The 17,829-nt window shown below is 50.7% G+C and overlaps 9 protein-coding genes across 9 annotated transcripts; 7 read left to right on the top strand and 2 right to left on the bottom strand.

The window, feature by feature from the left end:
- Positions 1-405: 405 nt before the first annotated feature.
- On the top strand, positions 406-1,264 carry N7498_009320 (dienelactone hydrolase family protein; the record flags this gene model as incomplete). Its single annotated transcript, XM_058456376.1, has 3 exons — positions 406-493; positions 559-1,002; positions 1,062-1,264. The coding sequence occupies 3 exons, from the start codon at positions 406-408 to the stop codon at positions 1,262-1,264; spliced, it is 735 nt and encodes a 244-aa protein (XP_058303275.1).
- Positions 1,265-1,868: 604 nt separating this feature from the next.
- Positions 1,869-2,393, top strand: N7498_009321 (GNAT family N-acetyltransferase; the record flags this gene model as incomplete). The annotated part of the gene is made up of 1 exon (XM_058456377.1): positions 1,869-2,393. One exon carries the CDS (start codon positions 1,869-1,871, stop codon positions 2,391-2,393), a length of 525 nt encoding a protein of 174 aa, XP_058303276.1.
- Positions 2,394-2,976: 583 nt separating this feature from the next.
- Positions 2,977-4,432, top strand: N7498_009322 (uncharacterized protein; the record flags this gene model as incomplete). Its single annotated transcript, XM_058456378.1, has 2 exons — positions 2,977-3,457; positions 3,516-4,432. The coding sequence occupies 2 exons, from the start codon at positions 2,977-2,979 to the stop codon at positions 4,430-4,432; spliced, it is 1,398 nt and encodes a 465-aa protein (XP_058303277.1).
- Positions 4,433-5,112: 680 nt separating this feature from the next.
- N7498_009323 (uncharacterized protein) lies at positions 5,113-6,454 on the top strand (the record flags this gene model as incomplete). Its single annotated transcript, XM_058456379.1, has 2 exons — positions 5,113-5,677; positions 5,733-6,454. 2 exons carry the CDS (start codon positions 5,113-5,115, stop codon positions 6,452-6,454), a joined length of 1,287 nt encoding a protein of 428 aa, XP_058303278.1.
- A 2,002-nt stretch (positions 6,455-8,456) lies between these two features.
- Positions 8,457-9,053, bottom strand: N7498_009324 (uncharacterized protein; the record flags this gene model as incomplete). Its single annotated transcript, XM_058456380.1, has 1 exon — positions 8,457-9,053. One exon carries the CDS (start codon positions 9,051-9,053, stop codon positions 8,457-8,459), a length of 597 nt encoding a protein of 198 aa, XP_058303279.1.
- A 1,536-nt stretch (positions 9,054-10,589) lies between these two features.
- On the top strand, positions 10,590-11,720 carry rbd2 (rhomboid protease family protein RBD2; the record flags this gene model as incomplete). Its single annotated transcript, XM_058456381.1, has 6 exons — positions 10,590-10,782; positions 10,841-10,978; positions 11,044-11,161; positions 11,215-11,280; positions 11,332-11,453; positions 11,506-11,720. 6 exons carry the CDS (start codon positions 10,590-10,592, stop codon positions 11,718-11,720), a joined length of 852 nt encoding a protein of 283 aa, XP_058303280.1.
- A 290-nt stretch (positions 11,721-12,010) lies between these two features.
- N7498_009326 (GPI-anchored transamidase subunit GAA1) lies at positions 12,011-14,169 on the top strand (the record flags this gene model as incomplete). Its single annotated transcript, XM_058456382.1, has 5 exons — positions 12,011-12,023; positions 12,121-12,412; positions 12,472-12,710; positions 12,767-13,626; positions 13,681-14,169. The coding sequence occupies 5 exons, from the start codon at positions 12,011-12,013 to the stop codon at positions 14,167-14,169; spliced, it is 1,893 nt and encodes a 630-aa protein (XP_058303281.1).
- A 149-nt stretch (positions 14,170-14,318) lies between these two features.
- N7498_009327 (proteasome regulatory particle lid subunit RPN9) lies at positions 14,319-15,702 on the bottom strand (the record flags this gene model as incomplete). Its single annotated transcript, XM_058456383.1, has 3 exons — positions 15,378-15,702; positions 15,053-15,288; positions 14,319-14,960 (listed from the first exon to the last, which is right to left on the bottom strand). Exons 1-3 carry the CDS (start codon positions 15,640-15,642, stop codon positions 14,319-14,321), a joined length of 1,143 nt encoding a protein of 380 aa, XP_058303282.1. The 5' UTR covers positions 15,643-15,702.
- A 608-nt stretch (positions 15,703-16,310) lies between these two features.
- On the top strand, positions 16,311-17,218 carry N7498_009328 (class I SAM-dependent methyltransferase; the record flags this gene model as incomplete). Its single annotated transcript, XM_058456384.1, has 3 exons — positions 16,311-16,348; positions 16,404-16,575; positions 16,646-17,218. The coding sequence occupies 3 exons, from the start codon at positions 16,311-16,313 to the stop codon at positions 17,216-17,218; spliced, it is 783 nt and encodes a 260-aa protein (XP_058303283.1).
- Positions 17,219-17,829: the final 611 nt, after the last annotated feature.

The raw sequence follows: 17,829 nt of genomic DNA on the forward strand, positions 1-17,829 counted from the left end.
TCTGTTCTTCATGCCTATAGCTGTCAGCACCTAAGCGATGGTGGCTATGACCTAGTAAAAGCAGGGTTCAATTGCATATTCAGCTTCTTAAGTTCATGTCGTACACTAGGAAATACAGTGTAGCTTCAACCGTGCTCTGTCATACATTATTAATCCCCTCACGGGCTATGGCAAGTGGGTCACATTGAAATAGAGGGGAACGCGGCGAAATCGGTCGAAGAGTGCGCAGTGATTGGGCCAACAGCAAAGAGTTGGAAAGGGCCCGCGATGTTCTCATAGGAGGGGCAACTCTCCGTGAACGGCCCGGGACGTGTTTTAAGACCTCCGTCTCTCAACAATTCATTCTGCCTTTTTTTCCCACTCTGTACGATACCCTCTATTCGTCTTCCACATCCTATATACAATATGGCCTCCAAACCCCCTGGCGCCTGCTGTGCCTCTGGCTTCAAACACGAGGGCAACCCCGTCGGTGAGATCAAGAACGTTGACGGTGGTAAGTGTCGAACCTACACCCTTCCAATACCCGAACCAGACGCTAACAGAGCCTTAATTCGACAGTCAACACCTATGTCACCTACCCCAAGGACAAGAGCACTGACAAGGCGGTCCTCTTCCTGACCGACATCTTCGGCATCTTCCCCAACGCTCAGCTTCTCGCCGACGAGTTCGCCAACAATGGCTATCTGACAGTCATCCCCGACCTGTTCCAGGGTGATCAGATCTCGGTTGCCGCCATGGAGTCCGGCAAGGCTGACTTGCCCGCCTGGTTGCCCAACCACCAGCCCAACAATGTCGACCCCGTCGTTGAGAAGACCGTCAAGTACATGCGCGAGACTCTCGGCGTCAAGAAGATCGGTGCCGTTGGCTACTGCTTCGGTGGGAAGTACGTTACTCGCTTCTTGAAGCCCGGCCAGATTGATGTCGGTTTCTCCGCTCATCCCTCGTTCGTCACCCACGAGGAGCTCGGCGCTATCAAGGGCCCCTTCTCCATCGCCGCCGCTGGTAAGTACTCACCAAAGCACCCCACCCATGAATTGCCCCCATCTCACCACCTGTTACAGAGGTCGACCAGATCTTCACCACGCAGCTCCGCCACGAGTCCGAGGACACTCTGATCAAGACCGGCCAGCCATGGCAGATCAACCTGTTCAGCGGTGTTTCGCACGGCTTCGCCGTCCGCGCCGACCTGAGCGACCCGAAGCAAAAGTGGGCTAAGGAGCAGGCCTTCTGCCAGGCCGTTGTGTGGTTCAACCAGCACCTGTAAGCGTGGGCTTCGCTGTAGATAGCTTTGGGCTTTAGATGGCTCTGCTCGTTCGGTGATGTGATTGCTGATTAGTAGGCAGAGATGCATCTGAGACCCAGGCTGCTAAGTTATGAGGAATGAATCAAATTGAAATTTCCTTTTGGGTACTTCATGATGAGGCGCAGTAGAATGTCGTAATCGGAAGTGATCTCGAGGTTTTTGGTTTTTGGGAAATGCGGTAGAGAAGCAGATGTGGCTTATTTAGTCTTTTATGCAGGCTTCGTTAGCTTTGCTTGTCGTGGGGCTAGGTAGTCCCAATGCGGAAAGATAGTGATCACTCGGCTTTCCAGACCGCTTCCTTGAATAGTTTATGTATTTTATAATGCGAATCTGAAACGGACAACACTTCTGCTCCGACTTCCGAGACATGTCTGCTCCTAGCGCTGCCGAATGACTCACTACGACTCATGTCAAGGGCTGCAGTATAAATTTCCGGTGCTGTTTCCAAAACTAGAGCCATATATCCTTTTCATGTCTCCAATCACAATCCAGCCGACATTTTCGAGTACATACCACACCTTCCAGACGACGAATATCTCGCAGCTCTTGGAAACCATCCGTAAGAATGGCAAGCACAACGCAAATTTGTATCCGACCTGAGACAAGACGCGACGTGCCGGCAATAGAAGAGGTCACCTCAGTCGCATTCATGAATGCGGAGCACACAGACCACAACGAGCAATTCATTATCCGCGGCCTCCGCGAAGCGGACCATCTATCAATCTCGCTAGTCGCCGAAGACGAAGTCACGCGTATAATCGTGGGCCATGTCGCTGTTTCACCTGTAAATATCGCGAATGGCAGTGAGAATTGGTACGGCCTAGGGCCAATCTCAGTTTTACCTCGATATCAAGGAAATGGCGTGGGGTCGTCATTAATTAAACGCGCGTTGGCAGATCTTCAGAGTCGCCATGCGGCCGGTTGCGTTGTATTAGGAAATCCGAAATACTACACGCGTTTTGGGTTCAAGCCGGATCCTTCTCTGCAGCTACCTGGAGTGCCACCGGAATATTTTATGGCTCTGACTTGGCGTAAGCCAACACCTACTGGGACTGTGTCATATCATAAAGCTTTTGAGCCGTCGACATAGCTGGCATAAATATTCTATTCTGAATTTCATAATACCCTCTCATGCGACGCGTCTTTAGCTGATGCATAAGGTCAGCGTGCCCCGTGGATAAAACCTGGATATAGTTACTTCATTTCCATCCACAACATCTCCAGTAACATGAAAGATCTTCAGATTTGCCAAATTACCATATAGATCAAATAAGCGGGCAAGCTATAATCACTCGAGAGACTACTGTACCGGATAGGCAGTTTTTATCTCTCGGTGAGACATTGAAGAGAAGGCTTCTCTCCTTTCCTTGAAGACTGCAACGTTTTTCATTTCTCATTCAATTTCGACCGGAAGTTGCCGGTCCTGTAACGAGCATTTGAACGAATGGATACTTTGTTAGTTGTTTTTGCCTCGCCTTCTCTTTCATCCTTCATCGGCCTCCTAAGATCCTTTTTCATTTTCTGATCAGATACTTTGGCACCGCGACGCGACGTAGGCGCGCGCGGCCTTCATAGTGCAAAAGATGTCTGATCATGAGAATTACTCACGATATTGGAATGCCCACCTGCAGGTAAGCAATCTGAATTTCGCAACCTGCCGCCCTAACGTCACCATGCCGGACCTCGATAAATCCCCGGAGTCCATGGACTGGGCTCTGCAGCATTTTCTTAATAACATGGCCCTGCTGGATGCTGGAGAAAGCCTGGCAAGATATCAAGTCCGAAACCCGTACGATCTCTTTGCCAGCTCGCTGGAGGCTCGGCTGAGGACTGTGCTGGATCCCAACGGTCCATATGTTAAGCCTCCTGCCGACATGGATCAGGAAGATGCATTCTCGCTCAACTGGGCCGACGTCGTTCGAGAGGTCAAACTGCATGATTTCTATCAGGGCGCTGACGGATCGCACTGTTGCCTTTTCAAGAACGAGCACTTGATCATCATTTCCGAGCATGACTTTGTAACCCTGTCGATCCTTCAACCTTTTCTTCAACCTTGGCCTCCCTGGCCGCATCCTGATGATGTCGACAAGGAGCGAATGGTGTTGGCGATGGAGCTTGAAAAGGTCTCCCGGTTCAAAGAAGCTCACACGGAAGGTAGGTTTCCCACTCCAGCAGATGTTGTGTGTCTTCCTACAGGTCCTGACTTTGATAGTTGGGGATCGTCTCGACAGCTATGTTGCTAAGCTGAAGGAACGTGATGACAACCTTGGTGTGTACATGGAGGCCATCAAGGACTGGAGTAAGATGTACTTCAGACACAACTTTGGTCTCCCCAAGAGCTTTGAGACTTCTCCAGTTCAGAGAGGCGAGGGTTCGCCCACCAATTCGGACAACTCGATTTTATGGGACAACAGAGGTGACATCCCGTTCTTGCTACCCGAGGGTGATGTTTCCACTCAAGTTTTGACAGGCGAATCTGTCTCTGAGGCTCCGCACCGACGTTCCCGTGCCAGTAAGCGTAAACGGTCAAGTGATTCGGGCCGTTTCCACTCCGGCACCGTGAGCAATTCTGCTCTTTCCTCTATTCCCGACAGCACCGACTGGGAGGCCCTGGATGACTCCAAGGGCAGTGATGGGGATGATGATGAGGATACCCCGACCAAGGCACCAACTTCTTCACCTCCCTCGTCCAAGCGCAGACGTGTCACTCCAGCCTCATCGCTCCACATCGGTGTGCGAACTCGTCTGAGCAAGGACGAGAAGGCCCATGGGTTCATACTCATCGATTCTCTGTTGAAGGAAGGTAAGAGCTGGCTCTTCATCACCGATCGGTACAATGATAAGTTCGGGGGTCACCGCAGCATGGACTCAGTGAAGGCCGTCTGGGACCGACTGAGTCTCAACCCCAGATCGACCGAAGGCGCAACCGTGATTTCTTCAGACATTGAACAAAACTCATGGGAGACTTCGTCGAACAACACTGTCATCCGTTCGATCCCCGAGTTTGTGTCCAGCTCCACCACAGTGCCCCGGAAGCGATTCGGAGATGGCAATGTTGAGACCTTCCGCGTGACTGGCAAACGGCATGCCGACGACATGCACGTCAGCAAAAAGGAAGGCGAACAGTGAAAAGAAGACAGCGGAAAGCATGATGACTCTGTTGACAAGCACGTCGCCGACAGCCGGCGAGGGGTACAACGGGTATGTCGACAAGTACTAGGTGCACACAGGCCGAGAAAAACGGACACTCGAAAATTGTGCTGCCTGAACTTTTGGGCTGTGCAAATTGTCAGAGAGAACGTTTAGACAGGGGTTATTGTACATGTGCTTCGTGTTTTGCCAACATGATGGCATGAGGGGGTCAGTGAGCATATTGTACGTAGTTTGTTCACTAACGATCTAGTTTCGATTTCCATCATAATGAAGATGTTCTACTTCAATCTTATGCTTGCTGGATACTTTAGGAAGCAACCGAGGAAGTGAACGAAAATAAAATATTTGAGCATGCAAAGTTCAGGGACTACGGGGTAAGGCAACCACGACATTCCTTTTTTGGTCAAAGGGCGGCTAATTTCGTACTTTTGAACAGTGCAGAAGGTCATTTTGGCCCAAGGCTGAATCCATAGCGCCTACCGTCTGTTTAAATTCTCCCGTTACTTTGGGGAGAGCCTTTTCCCTTTTTTCTTTTTCCTTCTAGCTCCTTGTACAATATCATTTCAGCCACGGCGTTCCAAAGCCCACTATCCATATCAAACTGCCTTTACTGCTCTGACCCTAAGTGATCTCGCCGAACTCCGTTCGCCATAAGAATGAATGCAGCGCAGGGTCAAGGTCAAGTTCCCGATTACAAAAAGCGGGTCGGCAGCCTCGATTTCGTGAGCCGCTCAGAGGATCGAATCTATGGAGATCAGGCGGCTTTGCGCGCTAAGGTACAATTGGTCACTGAGACTCTTCAGAGATATCATCCAATATTCAACGAAGGAAAGAGTTTTGCACGGCATAGGTCGGGGCTCTTTTCTAACACTTACGCCAGCGCACTCGAAGCAAAAATCAGAAAAAACTTCGACAACCGCGACCCCGTTGGGGCCGATCCCGAGAGCTCTGCAAATTCGGAGAATGAGTCGCCAAACTGGTCTGGCATGATTCGAGGTACCAAAGAGGAACATTTTCAACGTGTCGGAGGTAATGAAAGTTACCAGTTTCGTGCCCAAGGCCATCTGATCCGAGTGTCTGGAAAAGAGCGAGGGTATATTCTCAGATTCCCTCAAGATCTTTTGGAACCTTGGCCACATGAGCAGGATATAGGGCAAGAGAAACAAAGTATTCTGGCTGGTATTGGAGATATGCGTATGTTGACAGATGATGTGGAAAAACGTGAGTGCAAATGTCCGAGTAAGTTGAACATATCCGTGGCTCATTGGTTTTGCAGTGATCAAACACAAAGACCAGTTCATTTCCGAGCTCGAAAAGCGCTATTATGATATTTGCCAGTATGAAGCCGATTTATCTCGGCCTCCCGAGTCCGAATTAGTATCAGTCCAACCCCAAATACGAGAACCTTCATTGGCCAACTCTATCCTTGTTGACGCAAGAGGTGACATTGACTATGGAGTCCCCGAAGAAGTCGGCAACACCGTTGCGGACCCTTCGACTCAAGCAGATACGCATGAAGACACTGCCGGGGACGCCATTCAAAATAACTCCACGACGGGCACTGCATCCGGCACGCCACCGAGGGAAATAGGGAACGACATGCAAGCCGGAGCGAGAAGGGATCCGAGCACCCGAAATGCAAAAAGGTCGAACGAGGGGCAGGACTATGGTTTCACCGGTACAAATTTTGACTATTTCAACAGCAGCGACTCTGACGAGTGGATGCCAGATGCTCCAACAACATCCTTAGGGCGAAAGAGGCGCCGCAAATCAGAGAGGGGTCCGTACAAGTCAGGGGAGGAGAAAAAGCACTTCTTCAAGTTCATAGGAGACCGGCTGGACAAAGACATGGGCTGGGTGCAGATTGCAGACGAATATAACAAAGAATTTGGGACCAATCGCTCAAAGTCTACTCTGCAAGGATACCACTGGAGAGAGAAGGCCAAGAGGAGCAAGAAAGGCATTCAGGTACGGAAATACCCTTTCAATCATCTGTGATACGAGACATGACTATGGAACACTCCGCTTACGATTGAACTCGCAGTCTGATCCAACTCGAACCTCAAGGGCAGGAGGAGGATCAAGCTCCATTTATGCTAGTCCAGGGCAGTATAGACCTAGCAGGACAGCATCCGAACGATCGAATGTGGACGTTTCAGTGAATGACCGGGAGGATACCTTGGAGTAGCCGAGCTACTAGAATCCAGCCAAGCGGAAGGTAAAGCGGCGGACAAAGCAATACTTCAGGTGATGCTCATCATGACATTGTTGTTTCAACCGCAGCTGTACGATCCAGTTCGAGGTAATGCTGCGCTTTCTGGAAGATGAAATAGGCCTTGTGTTGAATGTCTTGTTTGTGTCAATTCTTTTTTGTTTAATTCCCACCGTCAGTTAATTCCTATAGTCAAAAATTGTACCATTCAAGCTTTTAGCAAGTTTTGGTCATATAGAGCGCTACAAAACGTACAGCAAATTAATATTGGGTACAAAGTGTGATCACTCGAGGTGCCGAAAAAGGAAAAGGGGAAAAGAGATTCGCGCTACCCCGAGAATGAACGGTATCGTCGTCCTAATCTACCTTTAGACCAGGTTGGCCCCTCCGGAGACTTCACGTTCTCTGTATCTGAAGTTGCATGACTTGGTCCAAGCTTGAGCGAGGCAACACTCGGAACTGGGGAGCCCGGCACACTCCCGCGCCTAGACGCAAGGTAAGAGGACCTGAGAGACACAGTTGAGCGCCATATCCCAAACTTCTCCTTATACAAAAGGGGAATTTGGACCCAAGGAACGCCTTTCCGGACTTGAGACTCCAAGAAAGGGAATCTATAGAGCTTTTCTTGTTCGGTTGTCCAAATCTTGTGTCCTCGCGACGAAACTGGAGTAGGCGATCTATCCCGCATCGAGCTTCTGCCCCTTCCAGAGGCTCTTCGAGCTGAAGGAACTTTCGAAATCGAGGAAACCGGCTCGCATTCCCCCATTTCTTCACGGTAGACAGTCCTCAGAGACGTGACTGGGCGCCATACCCCAAACTCTTCCTTATATGCAAAGGGAATCTGGACCCAAGGCACTCCTTTCTGGAGTTGAGACTCTAACCAAGGAACTCTGTGAAGCATTTCTTGCTCGGTCCAACGGACTTTGTTTGATAACGTCGAGACCGGGGTAGGTGATTTAGTCCGCCTTGAGACAGAAGTAGACGCTCTAGTCCGCTTCGAGCGCCTATGCGTATCGCTGTAAGGACTTTGAGCCGAGGAAAGCGTCGTCGCCGAGAAGCTGTGCTTGCTCCTGCTCTCATATGTAGATAAGAACCACCTGAGAGAACCAACCGAGCGCCAGATCCCAAACTCCTCTTTATATGCAAGAGCAATTTGGTCCCAAGGCACACCATTTTGAATCTGGGTTACCAAGAAAGGATGTTTGTGGAGCTTTTCTTTATCGGTGGAAGGAATCGGGTTGTCTCGCGTCGAGACTGGCGTAGGCGATCTACTTCGCCTCGAACTCTCCACCGCATTGGAAGATGAAGCTCTGCGAGGGGGACTGGTATGCCCATCACTGTGAACCAAATCGGTGTCGAGTGGTCCATTGCTCATAACTCCAGTAGAGCTGCGGAACCTTGATTCATTATTGCACCCACTCATTTTTGCTTTCTGATTTACGCGTGACCTGAACGCTCCGGATGTGTGGTCTTTTGTTTTTGTGTAAGGCGAACTGCCAATTTCTGAATGGTTGGAGCTTCTAAGATTGTAGAATGAGATTTGGGGAGCTTGGTTTGATGTGGGTTCCGAGACAGTCGAGCTCGGTTCATCTGGTGCATCATGGGCGATATCGCCACTGCCGTACTCAAGGACGGAGTCTGCGGGAGATGCCTCCCTGGGTTGATCTGATAGCTCAAGCTGGTTTGATGCTGACAAGTCGCCGTCAGGTTGAAGATAGCTTTGAAGGACATTTCGGTTCTCAACCAATTTATCTCGGAGGAAGTTGGCTTGTTTGAGGGCTTTGATTGTTAAAAGGTGGCGTAGGCAAAAGGACACAGAGACTGCATACCTTCCACAAAGCATCCGACGTACTGAGTCAAATCTTCAAGAATAGCCGAATGTGTTTCTATCTCCTTTTGCACATCTTGGTCTCGAGGTAAGGTTTCGTGAATGAAGTGAAGAACGAGCTGACTGTCTGTTTCAGAGATTTCAACTAGCCTACCTTTGACGCTGCAAAGATATTTGCCATCTTCGCTGCGCCTCAACTGACCATCCTGAGCAGCTATAATAGCCTGAATCCAAGTGGGGGTGAATGAGGATGGAGTTGCAGTGTTATCCTGCTCGACAGGTCGCGGACCGCTGCTGTTGAGCGTGGAGCTGATCATGGCATTCAAAGTGCTAGCATGAAGTTCAAATGGACTTGTGCTTTGATGGCGTCTCAGGCTTTCCCCTCGTTGAATGATGGACAGGATCTCTTGCATGATCTCTATGCCGGAATACAGATGGGCCCGCGAGGACTCAAAGCTGTGCGGTTCCGAGTCCTCTCGGCGAGTGACAAAGTCCAAGCTTCGCACCCGCTCTTTGATATCGAAACCTTCGACATGGGTGCTCTGACAGAGACTCATTTTGAACTAAAACGCGAGTATAAGCGACGACGGACTGGTCCCTCATGGAAATTGATGCATGCCGATGCAATGTCCCTGGTATTGCAGATCAGAAGACTGGGAAGACAGAGATCTGGACTAGGCGAGGTATCACGTAAGATCAGACGCGAAATCCGTTCAATTGTAGCAAGTCAAAGGTTGTCATCAGGCGCGACGGTTCGCGTCGCTGATTTGTCCATGGTGCTGACTAGCATTCTTGTTCATTATATAAGCTCACTTATGATGCGCGCTGATTGGGGGAAACGTACCATGTACCCCTTAGGAGCCGATTTTTAGGTCCGGATATGAATTCCTCGAAAGTTCCTAACCTAGTCTTGAAGGAAATTGCTACTGTAATGCGTTCTACAAATAGCCAAAATCACCAAGGCAGGCCCACAAGAGGCGGATGGCGGCGTTTGGATTCATCCCTAGCGATCTGTAAAAGGCTGATGCCTGGTTATTTAGTAAGGCTATGCCTTACCCTTGCTTATAGTGCGCTGGCGAGCAACAGACGGTGGTCTGTTGTCTTGTATGATCTTTTGGTCAAAGGGAAGTGGCGGTGAAACTAGCGCCGCGCTCCAACCCTTCACACGATCGGGTTCTTGGGCGCAACATTGAGCAAATGCACGTTGGCATAGCCGCTCGAGGAATGGCCGGCAATAGCTTCCTTGGCTTAAAATCAAATACACCAAGCATTTTGCCCTACTCAGGTTAATACCGGGTCCGAATCTTAAGTGCTACACATACTTAGTGATAAAATATCCGTACCATTTGACGTGTGGGTTTGCCTGATTCTTCTAGAATCTTGGTAAAAAACTCAATCCAAACGTTAATCAAAAGGTAATCAAGATAGGTAATATCCCGATGTCTAAAGTAGTACATATGTACATGGGTAGGCAAGATAACTTACAAGCGGTGGATATCCTCTTTACAAGACGTCTTCCCAAATATTTCTCTAGAATTCTCCGAAAACATCATTCTCTGCCTGCTTATGGATTTCTCTGGATAATCTATAATGGCACAAGTTCCTCTTGAGGAAAAATATATTCCCGTTAGAAGTAGGGATTGGAGCAGGAAATCTCATCACTCTAGTTTATAGTTCGTCAAAAGTGTGGAACCGTATCCCAAAAAGGAATAGCGGGGATCGCCGCGGCCACGCTTCCCTCAAGAGTCGAGTTTACCTTTCTCGTTCCTCGATTCACGACCCGATCTACCTACTCTGGGGCGGATTGCTGCGATCTGACTGTGTGAGTTGCTCTCGTTCTCGACTACTGGTTTACCTTTTGTCTTTCTCTGCCTGTCGTGTCCTTGTTCCTCGGCGAGCCGATCGCGTGCGCGGGTCATCCCTGGCAAGGCCTGACGACCATCGGGACCCATCCTACCGTCGCGGACAACGGACTAACCGTGATCACCATTCTGCAGTCCTCGTCACTTTTTCCAGCCCTGACCGGTATCGAGAACCTCGCCCATTCCTGGTATTTTCACGACCTTTTATCGATAACGACGTCCGCCATCAACATGGCTACTCCCGCTGCTTTACCACCACTGCCCTTCAACCCGTCACGGGTTCGATCATATCTCATGCGGCTGCCGCTGTTTACGCGACTGGTGCTTTTGGTGATCCTTGCTTTCTGGTTGCTGGAGCTTCAGACGATCTGGAGCGTGGTGCAATGGGGATCTCTCACCCCCGATGAGGTCAACCTTGGAACCAGTACGTGCGCCCTGTGGTCAGTACGAATGATGCCATTTTTCTAATCTATACGATATAGTGTATCGACTGAACACCTTTCCTTTCATTCACACCGGATTCTTCCACGCCGCATTGAATGTGCTGGCCTTGACTCCGCTCTTGGAGCGCTTCGAGGCGGAACACGGTACCCTCACATCTATTGCCCTGTTTGTCGGACGTGAGTACTACCTTGCTATAAGCTCCGGGATATATGATCGGCGCGTGTCGGATCCTGGACTCTAGAATACGGCTTTGCTGATGGTACCTTCTTTTTGACAGCGCTTTCCACCTTTCCGGCCGGCCTTTATCTCCTCTTTGAGAAAGCTATCTTGCACAGGAATACACCAGTGGTTGGTGCCAGGTGAGCTCTTATCGCCGAAGAATCACGTATAGCAGCGCTGACGAAACTTACAGTGTTTGGGTCTTCTTGCTTCTGGGCTCAGAGGCCATTCGGACGTACAAGTCAAACCCTCATTTCAGGTACGCCGAGAATAATTGACAGGACCATAGGTCATCGCTAACGAATTCTAGCCTCGGACCTTACAAGATTCCCACCTGGACCTCGCCCTTGATCGCCTGCGTTGTTCTTTCGATTCTTGTTTCTAACGTGAGCTTCTTGGGCCATCTCTGTGCTATTGCCGTGGGCTACCTCTGTACGTCTTAATCCATGCCATTGATCCCTCCGAGTTACTAATATTTTTGCAGTCGGACTTGGGTATCTCAAGATTTTCGTGCCTCCGGAGAAGGTCCTCCGCTGGATCGAGAGCAAGCTGAACCTTCTGGGCCGGCTGCCACATTATATCTCCGTGGACCAGAAGACGTTCGGCCGATATGGAGTTTTGCCCACCTCGAATGCGGCTGCCAACGCAAACGGGACGCCCATGAGCTATCTGGCCACCGCGCAACGGGTGGGCCCATAAGCATAAGACCTTTCAGCTTGTCTCCATTGCTTCAATTTTCTGTGTATATTTTGCCATAATCCTTTTTATTACTGGGGGGTGTAAGGTTGTGGGGCATTGGATCATAGCATAGCGACTTGCATCTATAATTTGCGCACTTGGTTTTTATCGCTAGCCGTAAATTCCCCGTAAACATCTCGGAGCTCCGGGGTCAACTCCAAGCTGGCCTCCGCGATACGTCCAACTCCTCAAGTCAATTGACGGGCTCGCCGTTGCAAATAGGGGAGGAATTCTCCGATGGTCCTCATGAAATGGCGCTGAAATGTGAGTTCTCAACGGCAAAGCACCCATCTGTTTCAAGCACCTCCACTCCCGAAACGACACCTGGTACCAAGGAAGCACTGACAATAGGGAAATGCAGCCGCGATCCGCAACCTGCGGAATAAACCCGATGTGCTTTTCATTCGTCTCCCGAACATTCTGTCTCTCCTCTGTATCGTCGTCGGCGTCGTCTGGCTCCTGCTCCTCCCCTTGAACGACTACTCCCGCCACACCTACATCTCCGAGAATGCGCTCTTGCCTGGTCAAGTGCATGCCTATTTCACCGGCAGCGAACAAAATATCTTCCGAGGATACAAAAAGGAGTTGGAAGTGCTGCTAAACGAGGGGCGTGAGAATGACGTCTCTCAAGATGAGGTGGCCGTGACCCCAGCGTACGTGGGACCGCAAACTCCAAGCTTGCCATGCGAACGATGCGCTGATACTATAGCAGGGCCCACAACAAGTTGCACTCGATCTTGCAGGCTGCGGGGTTGAAGGTTGCGACGCAGAAGTACGAGTATACCTCCGCCGGCATCACCCACCAGGGCGAGAACATCTATGGTATTATCCATGCGCCGCGAGGTGATGCCACTGAGGCAATTGTATTGGTCGCGGCGTGGAAGACCGCAGATGACGAGTTAAATCTGAAGGGCGTCACATTGGCCCTGACACTGGCTAGATACTTCAAACGTGAGTTCTGAGCTTCGACCATCCTTTCCGGACTCCCGACTGAAACTTGTTAATAGGTTGGTCACTATGGTCCAAGGACATCATCTTCCTTTTCACTCCCGACAGCAAAACAGGAACGCAGGCATGGATTGACGCCTACCACGACCTGCAACCGGCATCCGTGCAACCGCTCCCATTGAAGAGTGGGGCATTGCAAGGCGCGCTGGTCATCGAATTCCCCTTCGATCATAACTTCCAATCACTCCACATTGTTTACGACGGCGTCAATGGCCAACTGCCTAATCTAGACCTGTTCAACACGGCCGTCTCCATCGCGAGCGGCCAGATGGGCATGGGAACCAATCTGCAAGAGATGTGGGAACACGACGACAGCTACCAGTCACGTCTGAAGACCATCCTACGTGGCATGACCAAACAAGGCCTTGGCTACGCTACTGGTGCCCATAGCAGCTTCATGCCCTACCACATTGATGCCATTACTCTACAGCCCAAGGGCCACGGATGGGAAGACGAGATGGCGCTGGGCCGAACCATCGAGAGTCTCTGCCGCAGTCTGAACAACCTGTTGGAGCATCTGCACCAGAGTTTCTTCTTCTACCTGCTTATGCAGTCGAACCGTTTCGTCAGCATTGGAACTTATCTACCCAGCGCGATGCTGATCGCAGGAAACTTCACTATCATGGCAATCGCGCTGTGGATGCGGACGGGCTTTTACTCAGACCCCAAGACGAGCACCCTGATTTCGGAGCCCACGAGTGAGAAGTCTTCTGGTTCCAAGGCCCAGTGTAGCACGGAAGTGAAGATCAAGGGCAACCCCGTTGCCGAACGTCTCTTGGCCATGCCGCTTACTCTGGTCAGCGGTCTCCACCTGCTTGGCCTTGTTCCACTTTGGATGTTCAATACCCTTTCCTATCAGGTGAGTTGATTACAGAGCCACGCTGGCTGAGATAGTTGCTAACCCGTCTGATAGTATTTCACGACTGCCACCTACACCTTCGTCGTCGTGGATATTGTTCTGCCACTGCTCCTCGCGGCATTACTCTCTAATGGTCTGGGACTATCGGCACCCATCGTCCCGCAACAGTACCTCTTAATCAAGTCTTTCGCGCTTCTCCTGTTGGGCTTGTCGCTTTCCACCCTGGCGACTCTCAACTTCTCCCTTTCCTTCATGATCGGTCTCCTGTGTGCTCCTCTCAGCTTCATCACTCGCCTTCAGGGCCCTTCGGCCCCGGTTCGATATGCCGTCTCTACCCTGGGGCTCTTACTCTTGAACCTGCTCTCCCCGCCCATTGTTCTCTTGGGTGTCTGCTGGTACACTGGCGTGTCCGTTGAGACGGTCATGACCCAAGCCGCGTTCGGCTGGGATGTGTGGGGCATGTGGACGTCGGTTGTGGTGTGGTGTGTGTGGTGGCCAGCCTGGCTTATTGGCTGCGTGTTGTTGGGATCCTCCATGTTCTAAAGTCCCTGCTCGCAGCCTTTTCAATCTCATATATTACCGGATTAAAAACTAGTCTACATTTTACAAATAAAGAAGAAGCACTCATAAATGCCAGATAAACCACCCGAATCATTCATTATAGATAAAAAGTGGCAGAAGTAGATACTCGTCTATGCAGCCCAAACATCCTTGCCAGCACCCTCGATCCAGTGACCGAGCTGGTTAACACCGGCATCCCAGTCCTTCAAACGGTTCCGCATACCATCAATCTGCTTCATATCCAACACCTTGGGCTGAACCCAGTGGATCTGCGCTACACCCGCAACCTGATCAATCGACCCACGCAGCAAACCCAGCGACAACGCCTTCATAACCAAGTGTTCGATCTCATCAGGCTGCACTTTCGTCTCAGAGGCAATAGCACTGAAAGCGAGAGAGCGGTCGTGGGGCGGACGACGGAAAACCATCTCTGTCAGCGCGGAAAGGGAGATCTTCTGGTAGAGGAAGACCTTGTGCGACTCGAGCAACTTGTTCTTGCTGATGTTGCCGGCGAGCACGTCGTAGGCGGTCAGATCGCCGCGGTTGAAGGCGAAGAGCAGCTCGCGCAGCCAGTTGTGCGGTGTCTCGGTCAAGGAATCAAGGATCGGGTGGAGGAGAAGCTCGCCGAAGTTGTAGATGGAGTCGGAGACCAGCGCGGCGACGCTGAGGTTGTAGGCGCGCTCGGCGCGCTCGTTTTCTTGGAGGTCCTCGAGGTTGATGCAGGCCAGGTACAGGAGGGCGTTTTTGTAGAAAGAGGCGAATTCTTCCTTGGACTGGATGATGTCAGTTTCTTGCTCGGTGCCCAACTTGCACGTCCTTGGTCGTGGAGTTAACGCTTCATTGTAGGGGTCCGGTTGATACGTACGTGGTAGTAGTCTGCGTTGACCTTGTAGAATGATGCGTGCACGACAGTCTCAACCGAGTCGAACGAGTCCAGCACCCGTTGGCAGGATGCCAGGTCCTTCTGTGCTCCGTCCAGATCCTGTAGCCGCAGCTTGACGTTGGCAACGTCGGCGAGTGCGTAGATGTATGCTTCTTGTGATTCGGGCTTGTCGACCTTGTCGGCGAGGGATGTGAGGAAAGCCAGCCGTTCCTTGTCATCTGCCGCGGAGGTGTTAGCAAGCCATTTCGAAAGGTATGGTAGATAATTGCAAAGCCGCAGACGAAGCATTGCAGGAAAATGAACTAACCTCCGCATTCCGTCGAAGCCATCAACCCCAGGGACACGAACTTGAGCTGGTTGATGCGGTCGGCGAAACTGAGGACGAAGGTCTTGAAGATGGCTAACCGCTGCGGAGCGCTCTCCGGCATACGGAAGAACTCAACGAGGGAGTCTGTGAGTTGATGCCATAGCTTGCGCTCCCAGAAATCTTCGAAAGTGAGGAAGTAGGTTTGCGTCTCGGGGGTGCCCTGCGCCTGCTGCTCGGCCAGGAAATCGGGGATCTTGGACTCCATGGCGGAGAGCGAGGGGTGATTCGACGAAGGCGTAGACGTGATTGCCGATAGAAGGAGATGATATCGACGACAGCAGATGGGGAATCGGAAAAGCGAATCGTAAGACGTGGGGATTGGAGATGGCGGATGGAGCTGATGATGTCTTTTTGGCAGTTTGGAGCTCGCGGGCGGTGAGAGAGCTGTTATACACCTCAGGCGCGACCTGGCCTTCTTTGCGTTACTTGAAGTACACCAAAGCTAAAAGGAATCAAGACAAATAAGATATTATGGAATTTCGTCAAGTTTGTCCATACTAAGTTGGGATAGACCATTTTCGCGCTATGTGTCATGAGACCTGACAGATATGAGGCCACCGAATCTAACTTCATCCATATAACGCATTCTCAGCCTCCGCCTCGAAAATAAAATGTATTGATTGATCCACATGGCCGGAAAGATTTGGGACCTGTAGTGTGGATGTCTCCGAAGGTACTCTGGATGCGTGGGGAGTTGACTTTCCTCAGGTACAGGAAGTACCCGAGATGTCTCCGAGCCGCCACATAAATACTCGTCTCGGTACCTGAAGTCTACTTGCTTCCGGACTCAACTCTCCAGACTTTGAAAATACCCCATTACTTGAAACCTACCAGGCTTTACCTCAGTTGTTTGTTATTGAAACCATCGACAAGATGACTGACTTCACAGAGGCAAATCGGACTTATTTCGAGTAAGAGGCGATTAGACATTCAAAAGTACGATGCGGAACTGATGGTTTGCTTTAGCAAAATGGCAACGGCCTACAAGGATAAATTTGCCGAAACCATGAAGATGTTCTCGGACCAGACACTGAAACACCGGTCTTGGATTAGTGACCGATGGACAGACACGGAAGCGGGGAAGGGCCAAGAGATCAAGATGCTCGAATATGCCTGCGGACCAGGAGTTATCTCGATGGTATGCCACTTATTCCTTCACGGGTATTACGCTGTCTTTTGTTACGAGCTGACGATGGATCAAATCACAGACGCTGGCGCCTTTCCTGACCCAAATCGTTGGCATCGATGTCTCCGAGAAGATGATAGACGAGTTCAACAGGAATGCCAAGGCGGTTGACATGGCCTCCAAGATGACGGGTTATAATGTTGACCTCCTTGCCGAGACCGTTGCAACCGAATTCTCCGGACCAGAGTTCAACGAATTCGACGTGTTGACGATTAGCATGGCATTGCACCACTTCGAGGACCCGGATATGGCGCTGCAGAAGCTGGCAAAGCGACTGAAGAATGGTGGCGTGTGCTACATTATTGATCTCGTCCCAGAACCCGGCTCTGTCCATGACCATGGGCATGGGCATGGCCACGGCCACGGCCACGGTCACGATCACGATGAGCATGCAAAGCATCAGCATGAATTCGGAGACGCCGCTCATACCGTCAAGACACATGGCTTCTCCAAGGAGCACATGCAAAAATTGTTCCAGGGCGCTGGATTGACTGTCAAATTTGACTATGAGGTGCTGTCCGAGCCACTTGTGTTTACTAGGGAGGAGAAGAGGGTGGAGAAGACTGCCTTCATTGCTCGTGCCCAGCTTGCATGAAGACCTTGAGCCCTCGAGGCAGACAATATAGCATAAAATAATGCAGTTTCGCAATTGTATTTTCGTTCCAATAACTATCTCAAGCTTAGAAGACTCCACGCTAGATCGGCGTTAAGCGCGTGGGTCGGGGAAGATCGCCCCATGCGATCGGGAATCCGATTAATACTTCTACCTACCGGCCTATATATACTGCATCTGAAAAAGATATTCTCGTGGTATTTTGGATAAACATTGTTCACAGGATAGATAAATCTTGTGTCCAAAGGGATACGAGATTCTGTGGTTCTTTGATTTGCGCTAAAAATAGGAGGCAGATCGGGGGGCGGCAGTGAATGGGGGAAAAAAATTTTTGCTTCAAGGAGCCAACACTCCAAACAGGAGAAATCAAGCCTTTCCAATAGAAGCCGAACTCTGAAGCTCGCTAACCACATTCACACGGCTGCTGCCCGACGAGCCCATGATGGCCAATAGAACAGCGGCCCTGAACGCCACTCGGTTCTTGGCTGGGACTTTCGCGGTCTCATTTTCGCCCGTGGAGGACTAGAAGGGCCTGAATCAACCGGTGCTGGCTGATGCGAGAGTTTGGGGCTAATGCCGATGGGGTCCTCAAC

This window comes from Penicillium cinerascens (genome assembly GCF_028974065.1).
Source record: "Penicillium cinerascens strain IBT 15544 chromosome Unknown scaffold_4_segment0_segment1, whole genome shotgun sequence".
NCBI classification, from domain to species: Eukaryota; Fungi; Ascomycota; class Eurotiomycetes; order Eurotiales; family Aspergillaceae; genus Penicillium; species Penicillium cinerascens.